The 15,396-nt window shown below is 32.6% G+C and overlaps 1 protein-coding gene across 1 annotated transcript in view; it reads right to left on the bottom strand.

The window, feature by feature from the left end:
- PNPase (polyribonucleotide nucleotidyltransferase 1) overlaps positions 1–14,631 on the bottom strand; it is a 207,621-nt gene extending 192,990 nt beyond the window's left edge. The window contains exons 1-12 of the mRNA XM_088233014.1: positions 14,426–14,631; positions 14,148–14,353; positions 12,673–12,883; positions 11,215–11,381; positions 10,583–10,739; positions 10,281–10,506; positions 9,770–9,897; positions 9,227–9,420; positions 8,921–9,084; positions 7,835–8,022; positions 6,737–6,860; positions 4,520–4,753 (exon numbers count right to left, since the gene is read on the bottom strand). Of these exons, the coding sequence (XP_088089140.1) occupies positions 4,520–4,753; positions 6,737–6,860; positions 7,835–8,022; positions 8,921–9,084; positions 9,227–9,420; positions 9,770–9,897; positions 10,281–10,506; positions 10,583–10,739; positions 11,215–11,381; positions 12,673–12,883; positions 14,148–14,353; positions 14,426–14,583 (2,157 nt within the window). The 5' untranslated portion in view covers positions 14,584–14,631. The remainder of the gene's footprint in view (positions 1–4,519; positions 4,754–6,736; positions 6,861–7,834; positions 8,023–8,920; positions 9,085–9,226; positions 9,421–9,769; positions 9,898–10,280; positions 10,507–10,582; positions 10,740–11,214; positions 11,382–12,672; positions 12,884–14,147; positions 14,354–14,425) is intronic.
- Between the last annotated feature and the right edge of the window lie 765 nt (positions 14,632–15,396).

Raw genomic sequence — 15,396 nt, forward strand, 5'->3', positions numbered from 1 at the left:
AAAACACATAATCTATTTTCGAAGAAAAAACAAGAAAAGATGACGAATTTAATACCGAATTTTACTAGGTCCTTATGGTATATCGTTCGCACTTTATTCCGACTTTCGGATTGCATTACAGCTTCCATAATCAGAGTTGATGTTATTTGTATAGCATGCGTGGCCCGTCCATAGATTGGATGGAACCAATGCTGCCCCAAAAAAATAACTTCTAAACAATCAGTACCATTTAACAAATCTTTTCAGTAACTGCGAGAAATATTTTTTACTAGTTTGTTGTTGATCGTAGCGATCTGAGAAGGGTTCGATGTTCATTCATTTACAAAATTGCGACAAGCCCACACACAGCCTTTCACCTGCGCAGTTATGCGCGGACTGAAGTAAAATTCACCGCGCTTTGTCTAATTCTGAAATAAGGAACTGCGTTGTCTGTTGGTTCCTATAAGGCGGTCGCTCAGTACTGAATTCACAAGTCCGCGCACGCGCAAATGGAGATCTTTAGCAGCTCTATGGAAGCATTTCTAACAAACTAATCCATGTTTATTTCCGTATATTGTGACAATTTTATAACAAATTTAGCACTTAAATTGATTGACATTACGGTATTATTACTAAACTATGAAATATAACGCTTTTGTGCTGAACTTATGGCAAACAATTTGTTATTCATTTACTTCAAAGCAGTTAATTCGAATTACTGAGTTGGTAGTATCCACAATCATATTTTACTTATGTGACTGCTTCCTTAGTCGAAAACCTTACCGCACGCCACTATTGTGTAGATACAATTCGTCGGGGTCGTAGAACGACGACGCATGTGATTTTCTTAAACTTTTCGTGAGAGTGGTTTGTTTGAATTTTTTTGGACACTTTGTGTCACAATTTGAGTACAAAAGTATACCATTTGATACTTGGATCAGTTATATATTTTTATTTATTAATAACATTGTACATACATTTATTAGGGGCAGAGACACAGTTTATAGCGACAAAATCAGGAACGACCCAAGCCTGTTAACTTGCCCCGACTGGCTTCACATATTACGAATACCGATAAAAATATATGAAAGGGATTTAGAATAATCCATTGTATTTTAAAAATCAATATGGATATTGTGGAGAAATGTTTCATGTATAAATTTTAAAAAGATTTTTTAGAAAAACGCGACATGTTTGGCCTTGATAGTTGTGACGTTAAGATTCGTGATAATGTTCTAAACAAATTTGAATGGTCGGGAACAAATAAACATGAATCGTGACGTATTAGGGGCGTGGCCAAGGCCGTGAATTTAAAATTACAAGGTAATAAAAAAATATGTTTTTTACTGGACAGTATGTCATAGACCTCTACTACCTTAAAAATATAAATAAAAAAACCTGAAATTTCCCTATTCTAGTGGTATATGTACTACTTTGATTTAGGTGTCCTATAAAGGTTTAACCTCAGAGTAATAATGCGCCAAGTTATAGAGAAGCCCTATCGCTGTTTCATAGAACTGAAGCATTGTTGGTTAGCGACAACTTCACTCTGCTGGCGGCCATTTTGTTTTGTTTGACAACAGACGCGTAACGGTTCTAACGGACGCTTTTATCGCTTTGATTTACACTTATTTTTGTTATTTATTGTCCTGAAATGTGTATTATGTTGCTTAAAAACTTTCCTTATATCTACATGTTTACTTAAGAAACTATTTTTTCTCAATTTAGGCGATAAATTTGCGAATGAAAGTATGTTTACTGTTGTTAATGACGGTTGATTACGAGCAATATGTCAGGACCGCACTAGACACAATATAATGTCCTAAAACCTAAAATGCATTTTAATATACATTAGAAAAAACTGTGATGATTAGAATGATTGAAAATTAAAAGTAAAATAATGTTAATTTTAATTCAAGTGAAAAATATGTGTTAATATTTAGGCACTATTTTTTAGCATTCCTAAAGATGACAATACGCGGCAACACTGGATTGAATTAATTTGATTTGGCAATTCTCGACCTGAGTACGGCCCATTTTTTCGCTGCAAACTGTAGCTAACTTAATACTTAATAGTCATAGAATGGTTTTCCTACGTTTGGGCTTCTCTATAGCTTGGCGCATTATTACTCTGAGGGTTTAACGCTATATCAATCTTACAAAAAATGTAGAGATGAAGAAAATTGACAAAATAGCGAATATTATAGCATGTAAAGTGATCACTTAAACCAGCTAGCAACAAGTCATATGCCCCGTAAATGCCCAGACATCTACATTCCCTAATAATTGCCTAATTTCCAATGATATTTGGTCATTGATAATAATTTCCAATGATATTTTGCCACTGACAAATATTTGTGTACCTGGGAAGTATGTTTACTAGGGATGGAAAGACCGAGAAAGTTATTGAAAGGAGGGAGAGTGCCGGGAACAGGGTGAACGGTGCACTGAAATCTACTTTGGCAAACAAATGTTTATCGCAGGAGGCTAAACTAGCAGTTCACAACGGAGTTCTAGTGCCAACTCTCATGTATGGGAGCAAAGTATGGAATCGAAAAAATGATGATGAAAGTAGGTTGAATGCTGTCAAAATGCGATCCCTCAGGTAAATGTGTGGTAAAACGATGTATGATAGGTGCACAAATGTCGAGATCCGTGAAGTGTGTAAGGCTGAGACATGCATTATCGACAGAATCAAGAAAGGGGTGCTGCGTTGGTTTGGACATGTGGAGCGAATGTACAGCGAAAGAACGGCTAAAAGGATCTACGATGCGAATGTTGATGGATGCAGAAAACGAGGAAGACCGAAAAAGACATGGCACGATCAAGTCCATCAAATACTTGAAGATGGACATGTCAAAAGTGGGAATAATCAGCGTGCGTGCATGAGAAGATGTATGAATGTAGAGGAAGCGAGGTCTGTATGCCAAGATAGAGTGATATGGCGTTCTATCCCCTCCGCCTACCCCTATGGGGAAACGGCGTGATGGTTTGTTTGATAATTATTTCGGTTATGCTGAGAAATCAGTCGATGGAAATAGTCAGTTTTGAATTACATCCCTACAATTTTTAAAGCAAACAAAATGGAGCGCGCTCGAGTGTTTATATTGCAACTCGGATTAAGATATACGTTCACGATTGTTTGCATCTGTCCAAAAAGGTTTACTCATGTTGACAATACAATAGAGTCGAACTACGGCAAAACCTTATTTGCTAGGCGGAAATAAAAATATATTTTTTGTAACTAATAAATTTCCGAATCACATGACTGATGAATTAGAAGTGTATACATTGTTACACATTGTGTTTTTTTTTCAATTTTTAATGTACCTAATAATTTATTGCATTTTGCTTAAAAAGCGGGGATTTTCATTGCTCGTAGAGACATCTCTGAATAAAATAATCAACTATTACCCAAAAACAGGAAAATGCTATTGAAAGGTGAACACTCAAAAGAAACCTTTTTTTTATTTATTACTTGGTCACTTAAATTCATCATAATAATTCATCATATTGTATTTTTTCAATTTAATGTTGTTTATACACTTATATTTTGTAAAACTTTCATGTATGTAAAAGCCTTATGGGCGTGAAAAAATAATAAAATAAAAAAAATAAAAAAAATAATTTAGAATAACGATTTTATACTGCGAAGTACAAACATCTAAAACAGAAAATTATACTACGACATATTTTTCAGCTGAAAATGTTAAAAACAACTGTGATCATAATCATTATTCCCTTTCTGCACCTAATAGTGCATAGGACACTGCATTGGTACACCAACTGCATTATGTACGTACATTCTACCTAACATAATGTTAAGAATGTATCAAAATTACTAAAATATTTTTCTGCTGAATTTAATCAATAATAATTCACATCTGTCTTTGCTTTACCCCCGTGCAAACAGCAAACATTATAATTCGTGGCTTTACTGTTGAACAATCTTTGATATGTTGGTCAGTTCGAACTTTTGCTTTTTTGCTATTTGAGCGTATATTTCCAGCCATAACCTCAAAACTCCGTATTTTGTGCTTTACATTTTACATGCATTCTCCCTCCAAACTCCCCGCTGCACCTACACGTTAACGGGTGACGCGGGTGAGCGAAAGCAACGCAATGTCATACAGCATCCTATCGCAACAGTATTTTATGAAAAAAGGTATGAATTTCGCAGAAAACTAGAAATATTATGAAACAGTACCATGACAATCATAGAGATTTTATTTAGAGCGTTTTAGCTGGGGTATTCTTGGTACCGCCCTCGGGAACTCGGGGTTTTTCACCTTCAGATTTGGAAAGGTTAAATTGATCAATATTTTGATTTTATATCTATCAAGTCAGGACATGAATATAAACACAAAATCGAAATGAAAAGAAAATAAAATAAATAGATTTAAATCGGAAGTTAATTGATTTTTCTTCTTGGTAATTGTGCCGTATGTAGTTAGCACCGTTTGTTGACTTTTTATCGGGTTTGATGTAGATTTCATTTGATCACTAAATTCATTTAATTTATTTAATCACTAGCACATACCTTTCTTTGGTCCAGTTGTGTGTTGTGCAGTAACGCGGGGGGCATGTTGGGGTATAAGGTGACCATGACTCCGGAGTCTCGCAGTTCCACTATCCTCGCCGTGTATATGGCACCAAACTCCAGGGTTGGCTCCCGATCTTGCGAGAGCCAGTCGGATATCATCTCCCGAGCCTCATCCATGGCCTGCTGTGACGGAGCGAATACACTGAACGTTGTATCGTCCACTTGTGACACCTGCAGTGACATAGACAAAAGTTTATAGAAAAATACGCCCCGGTGAAAGTATATGCAGTTCTTTTTTTATAATCCATTTTCATTCCACCTGATGATGCAAAGACATTACATTGGTAGTTCATATCCTCGGGTTTCTCGCAAAGTAGGTAACTACATTTTACTGGTTGTGATATATTGCAATTTTAAAGTTAAAACCGCATCCCAAATCAACAATTCAAATAAAACCTCCAGCTGAATATTATAACATTTTTATTAATAAAATACGAAATATTTTTATTCACTTTTTAAACAAAGATTATTTGATGGCATCTATGAAGACATCTCTTCTTTCAAAAATTTGTAGTTACCAACTTGTGCCAGAAACTCAACAATATACAGCAGATCTTGATCATCTGTTACATGATGATGTTATCATACTTACGCTTCAGGTGCTAGTCCAGAGATAGTGAAATATTGGTGTCTAAAACCACCTATAAAAACAAACATCTCAGAGACTCTTTCTTAATCTTATCAATTATACTTGAATCAGATTTACACTCTCCCCTGATTTCATCATTCGTAACATTCGTAAACACATTCGTCTAAGAGATCGCATTTCAACCGCATTCACTCAGCTTTCATCCTTCCTCTGCCAGTTCCATGTTTCACTTCGATACATAAGTGTTGGGACTAAAACTCCGTTGTGCACTGCCAGTTTAGCTTCGATTGACATATTTTTATTTGCAATTATTGTGCTTAGTGCTCCGATCATTTTGATGCTACTAAATGTTATTAAATATTTGTATGTAACCACTTACCGACTTTTCAATGTCTATCGGTTTCGAGACGTACCTGTCTCTTCGTCGTGACACCAATTAAACCAACATGCAAATGGTGATATACAAATATTAAAAAATATTTAGTAAAATGTTTGACTGCGAATTTAATGCTTTAAATATTAATAATATTACAATTGTTTATCAAAATTTCTCAAGAACATATTTTTTCCAATTTTATTTAAAATATTTCCAATGCTTTCTATTTCTTTTATTTTTTCAGGTAACTCATTGTGCAGCTTCAATCCCTTGTACAATGAGTTTTAAGACTCTGTTTTTCTCCTCATTGGTAATCCTATCTTTTTTGATCCCTAGGTTCAAATATATGACATTTTTGGTTAAATTTGATTATAATTTTTATTTTATTTATCCCCTTAATTATTTTATGTATAAAAATTGCTACATTACATTTTATTTGTTGCTTTACTGTGAGCGAGCTAATTTCTTCTTGCATTCTTCTACATTAGAATACATATTTCTTTTGAGTATAATACTCGCCTTATTGTGAAGAATTTGTTATTTGTCATTTCACCTTAATTACATAAAAAAAGAATAGAATAAAAGTAATTTGATTGATTATGATTGTTCTTTAGATAAGAATACTACTCTTTATATCCATTACAACTTCCTGTAAACAATTTTTATTTTTTCATATTGTGTATTTAATATTTATCTAAGTAAACTTCGAAATACTTTATTTTATCCCCAGAATTTATGGCTAGATTATCAATATAAATATTGTATCCTTGGGTTATATTTTTTCTCCTAATATTAATATATTTTGTTTTTGCGATATTTCATTTAATTTCTCAGTGGTTGAGCTGACCAAAAAAATGCAGACGGTGCAACGACACAGATTTCAGATTTACAAGCAGCATATAGCAACGGCCGGGATAGGGGAAAAATCCTAAGTACATAACGTAACATAACTATGGACCTAAGAAGTAACATCAACCCTGATGATGTAATGTGACCCAAAACGTCATAAAAAAGTGCGAAAGACACACTGCATAATGACCCAGAAAAACTCAAAATATCTGGTTAACATCAACAAATGGTAAAGGTAAATGGTAAAGGCATGCATTTCATTTAAAAATAAAAATTGAAGATAATGTATAAAACACAAGATTCCATTTTTTCTCACAGTTTTTTTGTGCAAAGTGCATACCTGAACACCAGTTAACACAAGCAATTTCTTCAAATTTCCTCCTCCCAAACCTAACAGTTTAGATCTTTTGTGAACTTCAACTTCTAATTTCTCCACCACTGGCATGTTTCCTTTTGGCTTCCGCCTAAAACAAAAAAAGAACAAACCTTAATGTGAGATAATATTATCAATAACAGACAAATAACTCGAAACAGAAAGAAACATACAAACATGGACTATTTCCTAGTAATAAATTATACGTAGAGAGTGGACTCATTAGTTTTACAAAATTGTATTTATTTCTGTGCCTAAAATATGTTTACTTGAATAGGGAATTGTTTAGTAATAATTTAAATCGTATTAGTAATAGATCCGATGGTGTACTGTCAGTTCCAGGATGCAGAACTAAGTTCGCAGAGGCACTCCTTACATGTTGGTCCAAGATCCTTCAATCTTCTAACCAAAGAACTACAAAACATTAAATCACTGGCACAGTTTAAAGTAGGCTTGAGGTCTTGGATTAGCATAGAAGGAACAGATACACATTATTGAGAAAAAAAAAATTAAAATTAAAAATAAATGCATACTGCAAATAAATCATGTTTTCGTAATATCAGCATATGTAAGTTTGGTTTTTCTTTTCTTTTTCTTTTCTTTTCTTTTCTTTTCTTTTCATTGTCATGTCATACCATACTTATATGCTATAAACTTTTTAATAATTAATAAAGGAATGGCCCACGCTCAGACGCTGAAGTCTTTGTGGGCATTTTTTCCATTTATGTTATGGCTTAATTTTAAGATATATTTTTCAAAAGTGTACTTTTGTAATTATATTTATATGTAAATAATACATGTATGGAAAAATTAACAAATAAAAAAAAATAAAAATTAAAATTGATCGTATCGATTGATACAGCCTGCATCGCTTTCTAAAATATCGAAGAGATACGCTCAGGAGAGGCCACAATCAAAATATATATGGACACACCTTCTTCCCCTATCCTTCTCTGTCCTTAGAACAGGCTTCCCTAATGAGGAGAATTATTAATTAATAATATATATATATACCTATGTATATATACACATGTATATTTTTTAATAGTTTTTACAAGTTTATACCTTGGTGCACTTATACATTCATTCATGATATCAATTATTTTAGATTTGGCATCACATCCCTTTTGGATGGCCTCCATAACTATCTTCAAAGGCATTCCGGGTATTTTGATATCAGCTTGCAATGTACTGACTCCTTTTTTTGATCCAGCTATTTTGAAATCCATGTCTCCCATATAATCCTCAATTCCCTGAAATTTGAATGTATCCTTTTATACCAGTATTTTATATGTACAACACATACCTAAGATCCTCCAATTCAACTATCAACACTACAAATTTCATCATTTTTGTTATAAATAAAAAAAATTGAGTTTTTAAATAAAGTAGTTTAAGTACAGAACAAAACACTTTATCAATTCATTAAATTAAAAAGTACCTTAAATAATAATTACTTTAAATTCTAAAACATCAACTCTTAATTTTCCTATCTATTTGTGTAGCGCACATTTGTGTTGAGCAGACGCACATTGGCAAAAATAGAAAATGAGCATTTTGATCCTGATTTTATTAATTTATCAATAAAATCCAAAAGCGACAAGGTTTTTGGATCACTTTGACGCCCGTTTCGGAACTGAGTCAGTGTGCACGCCCTACTAAAAGGCTTGTTGAACACCATGCTAAGCGCGCTGTGTATATGCTACCAACGAGCGCCGAACGCAACGCCCAGCGCCCAGTGTGTACAGGCTTCAATGCTTAAGGTTTTAGTCTAAATTTACAAACAGGAACTTCAACTATTAAAAGTACCAAAGCCGATTTATTAGTGCTATGTTTTGTTTGAAAAGTTAATGTCAGATGTCAGCAATGTAAAGATTGGAGATTTTTTTAGGCATAAGTTTCCCCATTTTCTAGTATGTTTTCACTTAGTTATCGCAGGGAAACTTGTGACTCGTATGTGAATAGTCCGCGTACAACGCAACAACAAAAAAATTCCTAAGGAACACATTGTATTATGATAAATTATGCAATATTAGAATGTTGTGCTTATAAAGAAGTATAAATTACCAGGAATTTACAATTGTATTACAGAAAATTATCTATAGGATGAATTCACATCAACAATATAGTAACTGTAAAGGTTGTGCTTACCAATATATCAGTGAGTATCTTGTAATTCTCTATGTGTTTTGTATCATCATTAGAGTATTTAGTAATTAGACCAATAGCCACACCAGCGGCCGGATCAGATATAGGAACACCTGCATCCATCAGCGCCAAACTTCCACCACATACACTTGCCATAGAACTGGAACCTTCAAACAATAATAAAAAATAAAAACAACATTTAATAAGCAAGTATTGAAAGTTCAGTAGAGTTACAATTTTTTTTTTAATATTCCATTTCACAGAAATTTCATATATACATAAGGAAATGGACGTCTTTTTTAATCTTACCATTAGACTCCATCACCTCAGCAGTAAGCCTTACTGTGAAGTCATAATTTTTAGGAATTATGGGAATAAGCCCCTTTTCTGCAAGAGCTCCATGTCCTGTTTCTCTTCTGCCAGGACCTCCCACTCTCCCTACTTCTTTTGTTGCAAACGGAGGGAAATCATAATGCAGAAAGAAGTTTTTTTCCTTTATTCCACTATGAAAGAAAACAAGTGATTAAAAAACATCAGAGCCAGACCTATCATAGGTTCAGTTGGCACAAAGAATCAGACACATGCTAACAAGAAAGGGGAGAATAATCATTTACAAACATCTATATTCCTGTCCCCTTTCAGTAAGTGACGAGACACTAGATCCCTTAAAAAAGAGGGTTTCAACATTGACTCATTGATCATGATATAGCCGTTTGGTTTTAGCACATATGGTTATTGAGAAGAACAGAAATAATGGTTTTTGTATTCATGCATACTGACAAATGTCACCTGCACTTTTCTGTACAGTTAATTTAAAAAAGATCAGCACACAGCCGTTTAACACATACACACCTTGTTAACATGGTTAGAGCATCCATTTTAAGTGCACTTTCTGGAGAATCTAATGTAACTGTGCAAAATACTTGTGTTTGGCCTCGTTGAAAAAGTGAACTTCCATGAAGGGGTTTATGTAAATCAACCTGTGAAGGGATACATAATGATAAAGACAAACCTGATCAACCAAAAACAAATCAAAGATACTGAATAAAACACAAAATTTGAAATTATTTCACAAAGAATTTGCTAATCGTAGTAATATTTTTTAAAGTATTCATTTCATGTATAGTTTACTGTTTAAATTTTTTTTTTTACATTATCGATCGTCCATTTTTTATACCTGCATTTTTTTTAGTGTGTTTTACATTTTACATAACTATCTTAATTGGTTTTACAAATATATATTGATATAATATATACAAATAATATGTTAAGCAAACAACATTTTTATAAAAATAACTTAAGAACGTTGATAAATAAACAAAATGTCTTACAGTTAATTAAAAATAATAATATTAGTACAAACCTGGCAACTTATATTTCTGATTTGGTCCAAAGTTCTTCCATCACACCTAATGTCTTCTTCAAGTATCATGTCTCTGAAGACCTGTTTGCAGATATTGTTAAAGCATTCTGTAGTCGTTGCACCATCACTTTCTTCTACTCCGAAAGCATCACGAATTTTAGCAACGACGTCAGATCTTACATCATTTACTGCCAAATCCCTGCTTAGCTTGTCATGATTAAAATCCCTAGGAAAAATATAATTTTTCATACCTGGAAACTTATTTAATTCTAATGTTGTTAAATTTTATGCAAAAAACATACCTAAAAATTTCCCTAAGTCTCATAACAGAGAAAGTTTTGACAGCTTCTACAAGCTCATTGTTATTTTCTTTGAGTTCTTCGATGGGCCTTTTAGTAATTCCGTAAGATTTTTGCAATTTTTCTATAGCTGCAATAACTGACTGAGCTTCTTTTGTACCTAAACAAATAAATATTTATTTAAAAATAAGTATGTGATTTATTTACAAATTAACCAATGTTCATCACTTGGAGGATCCTGCCAAAAACAAATATATTTACTTCCTAACTAGTAAAAAAATCTTCTAATTGCTTTTGATAAAACATTATATTTACTTCCTAACTAGTAAAAAAATCTTCTCTTAGTGCCCTGTCAGGTATCCCCAACGTTGGCAATCAGTCTGGCAAAAGTCTCTCTGTCCTGTGCTGCCTGGAAAATTTGCTCCACAGTCCGGAAGCTAGTCCAGTCTCGTATATTTCTCAGCCAGGACATCTGTCTTCTTCCAGCCCCTCTGTGACCCGCAATGTTGCCTTTCAAAATTAAATGAAGCAAGTGGTACTTTTCTCCACGCATTATTCGCCCCAGATACGAACTTTTATGGTGGTTAAGAGTTCTCTGTTCGTTCTAGCTCGACTTAAGACTTTAAAAATCTTACCGATTTTAATTGCTTTTAGCAAATCTTGCTGAAGAATATTATTAGCGTGACCTTCGAGCATCACAACTAAGTTTTGCTTCATAGCTGTGACAATCAAATTCAATGATGATTCTTGAAGTTCTTTTCGTGTAGGGTTAATAATAACATCATTACCAATGTACCCCAATCTGTAAAAGGAATTTTATAAATCATACATATTATGTACATATATTATTTTAAATTCACTCTCTAGTTGAAGAATAAATTAAATACATTATCGGCTGCCAACTCATGTGTATCCTACCGCGTTAGATCCATGACCCTTATTTCTGGCATAAACAGCCAACAAATTGTCAGCAATAAAAAAAAAAGGTATCCGCAGTACGGGGCTCAGCCAACCGAATTTTGTTTGCTTGATAATAGTTGTCACCGGAGGTTTCTGTGATCATTGCCTTATTTTTAAATTCCGTCCAAAATTGTTATGTATTTAATATCACAGGTTAATTACTTCAAAATCAGCATTTGTGAATTACTCACTAAAAACACATATTTTTACCCTCCTCAATGAATGCTACAAATAGACAAGTAACGCATTGAAATCATTATAATATAATTTAGTGACTTGGCTATTTCTAGCATTCATGGAGGAAGACACAAATATGTGTTTTCAGCGGGCAACTCAAAAATGCTGATTTTGAAGTTACGTAGTTGTAGTAATTACCCTGCGATATGATCCGATCTGTCGGACTGTGCGTCAGTAATATTTGTTAGGTAACATCTTTTAAATCACTTGTGGAAATAAATAAAACTATGTATCTTTTGATGATGGATTTTGTATACATATTTTTATATTTAGGTATATTTTGTCAAAATAAAATTTCATAAACATAATGAGAAATCAGAGATACTTAAAAAAAAATAAAGTACTGTGTTTATTTTCTATGATGTCACACGAGTCTACATAAAATACAAGACTTGATGTATCTCTGTAATTTTTTTGTTGATAATGCAGTCATATTTTGCTACAAAAAGCCTAAATGATATGATTATTTTTATAAATGATGAAAAAATCTTATTAAACGGTAAATAAACCTGTTAAATTCTTGTTTTTAAAAACCTGTATTTCAAAATATCTAGTCTTTTGCTTAATGTAACACGACATTACAGCACCGTTTGCAATAGAATTGTTTACCACAGCATTTTACTGTGCTATATTATTGGTAAAAAGTTGCTTTCTGTGGGATAGATTATTGTAGAATGAACACTGTCAGTTATGCAGGCAGGCAGACGGTGCTAGGTATTGTATCGTCATAATTATAATACCCTCATCTCTCACAAAAACCGAACTACTGCAAACCCAAAAATATTCCGGGTTACATTTTCTCAAAACTCAATCATTTTCCGTTTTGGGCCCGCATAAATCAAGTTGGACACGAATACAAAGAATGTATTAATAAACTTTTCCAGTGGAAAACTTACCTTACGGCTCCAACTGGTCCGTTCCAAGGAATATCAGATAAACTTAAGGCAGCGCTGGCTGCATTTATTGATATCACATCGGGTGAATTGATAGAATCAACGGCCAGCATATTACATATTAACTGTGTTTCACAATTAAAACCAGCGGGAAATAGTGGCCTCAATGAACGGTCTATTACTCTAGATGTCAGTATTTCACGCTCGGAAGGACCTAAAATACAAAAAAATAAGTTGAAATATTGTTACAAATTTAAACATTTTATAACCTTACTTGATTTCACCTATTCAAAAAAAAAGTTAAAAGGCTTTAAATATTTCAATATTTATCATCATAATCATTTCCCTATCCGAAGTCATTGGTGAATGGGGCACTGAGTTAGCACTCCAAAACAAAATGAAAACTGACTACTTATATACTGTGTTATTTTTATTTTAAATAGAATTCTGATATATTGTGAATCCTCCTTGGTAAAACAAATCGTAGGGTTGTATATTTCAAATAATCATTGTGACAAGTTGGAATTACATATATTAATATTACTTCAATACTTTTTTATTTAAACCATTTATTTATTGTTAATTTGCTGCATACCTGTGTTATAATTTCTTATTTAATTTTTCTTTATTTTCTGCTGATTTTATTTCATGTATCTATATTTTTTATACTGTGTTCAGGTGTTTTGTTTTATTATAATTGTTTTTCAATATTATTTTATACTTTGTCAAAGGCGTAAGCCGTCGAAATGAATAAATAAATATGTCTCGTTTGTCATTTTTATTTAATTTTTCCTGTATTAACATAGTTTCTCTTCATTCACAACTCTCCATTTTATTAAGTTGGTGATAATTTTAATTATCAACTAATTATACTGTTTTGTTAAGTACGATAATTGATTTAATTGCCGTTTTTGTAAATCACATATTTGAGCAAATGTTGAACTATTTAATGAGAGTCCGTGTGCACCTAATTACCTACAATAATAATTTGCATTCAAAGATAATATCTGCGCAACTCCTTGAAAGATTTTTTCGATTTTTTTTACATAAAAAAATTATTGTACTATTATCTGAAACATACAAATATTACAAGGTACATCTATAAAACAAATTTGGTTAATGAAAGCAAGACCGGTTTGACTAAGTGAGGTATGAACACAATATGAAAAAAATCGGCCTCGTGGCGTAATGGTCAGCGCGTTTGCCTACCATGCAAGAGGTCTCGGGTTCGATTCCTGACATGATTGATATTATATATTTATTGAAAATGGTGTTTTTACACTACAATATTTCTTAGTCCCTGGACTGGTACCTGAAGCGGTAGACTGATCATCTTACCTGCATGTAACAAAAATGATCAAGATACGCTGCGATTGGTGTACCAATGCAGTGCCCTATGCACCATTAGGTGCGGAAAGGGAATGATGATGATGTAAAAAATTTTCAATATTTTTAAATAAATAATTTGCTGTCATTACCTAGTTCCCTTTTTAGAAAATTTGTTGGTATACGACCAGCTGCGGCGGATTTCTGTCTATAATCAACAGTAAGAGGTAGAAAGGAGCTAGATGAACCTTTCTTTTTTGATACCGCTGTAACCATAACGCTCGTGTCACCGAGTGTAGCAACAGCACACCCATCCGCAAATCTAGCATATTTCCCAGTAGATATCAATAAATTCTTCCTGTAAAATATTTGAACGTTAATTTACTATAAAATATTACGTTAACATAACCTACAATATAAACAAAATTACCCATTTGAAAATGAAGCTTCAACTTCCGGTATGCTTATTTTTTGGGAACCACTTGAATAATTTCTAATTTTGTAAATACTCCTAATCACTCTTTTCCGATTAAATCTGTCTAAAAAAATAAGTTTGGAAATTGATAACCCCAAGTACCCGGCCATCATTCAAAAGTCATCCGGATTCCCTGGTCTTTGGAATTCGTCTATGGTAATAATATAGAATATGATTGGTTGAAAAACAGTGTAGCCATATTATTACACAAAAACATTTTTACCAAATATTTTTTGTAATAAATGTATGACTTTTTGACATCGATTTATTTTGTGAAAGATTTTCGAATAACAGGTAGTATTTTATGGTAAATGGCGTAATAAGGTATAAGAAAAAATAATTTTAAAAATTCATACTTTGCAGTTATCTGAAAAAAAATGATTAATATGGAAAATTTCAAACCTAATTTAAAAAATTAAAAAATTGTAAATCGACATAGTTCTTTCTTTGATAATTAAAAAACACATGATTTGTTGCTTATAGTTATTAAATATGTATCTAATTCAATTACTTTTTGAAACAAAAAAGGAGAAAAAAAAATTCTAAAAACGCCTGCATCATGCTGTTTGAATAATTTTTTATATAAAATAAATATATTATATTTCGGAATATTAACGCGAGTATATTTTTTTATAAATCAAACTTATTGAACCACGAGGTGCTGTAGCCAGTGGCGTTTATGGGAAACTCTGGAAATAATTATTTAAACATGATAATGCGCTGATTCATTCTTGAATCTAATCGTAAAATATTGCTGGGCAAATAGCTTTAAAAAATATATTACAATTGTACGTCTGTTCTGTAAACCATCTTATTATGTTTTACCCTTACTGTTTATAAGTTTATGAAAAATGTTACCGGCAATATAATTAAAATGGTCAATGTTTTTTACTTTCATACTTTACTCCCGGTACACTTAAACATTA

Source organism: Micrasema longulum, unplaced genomic scaffold (genome assembly GCF_059751315.1).
Source record: "Micrasema longulum isolate JH-2025_06_02 unplaced genomic scaffold, ASM5975131v1 h1tg001049l, whole genome shotgun sequence".
Lineage (NCBI taxonomy): Eukaryota > Metazoa > Arthropoda > Insecta > Trichoptera > Brachycentridae > Micrasema > Micrasema longulum.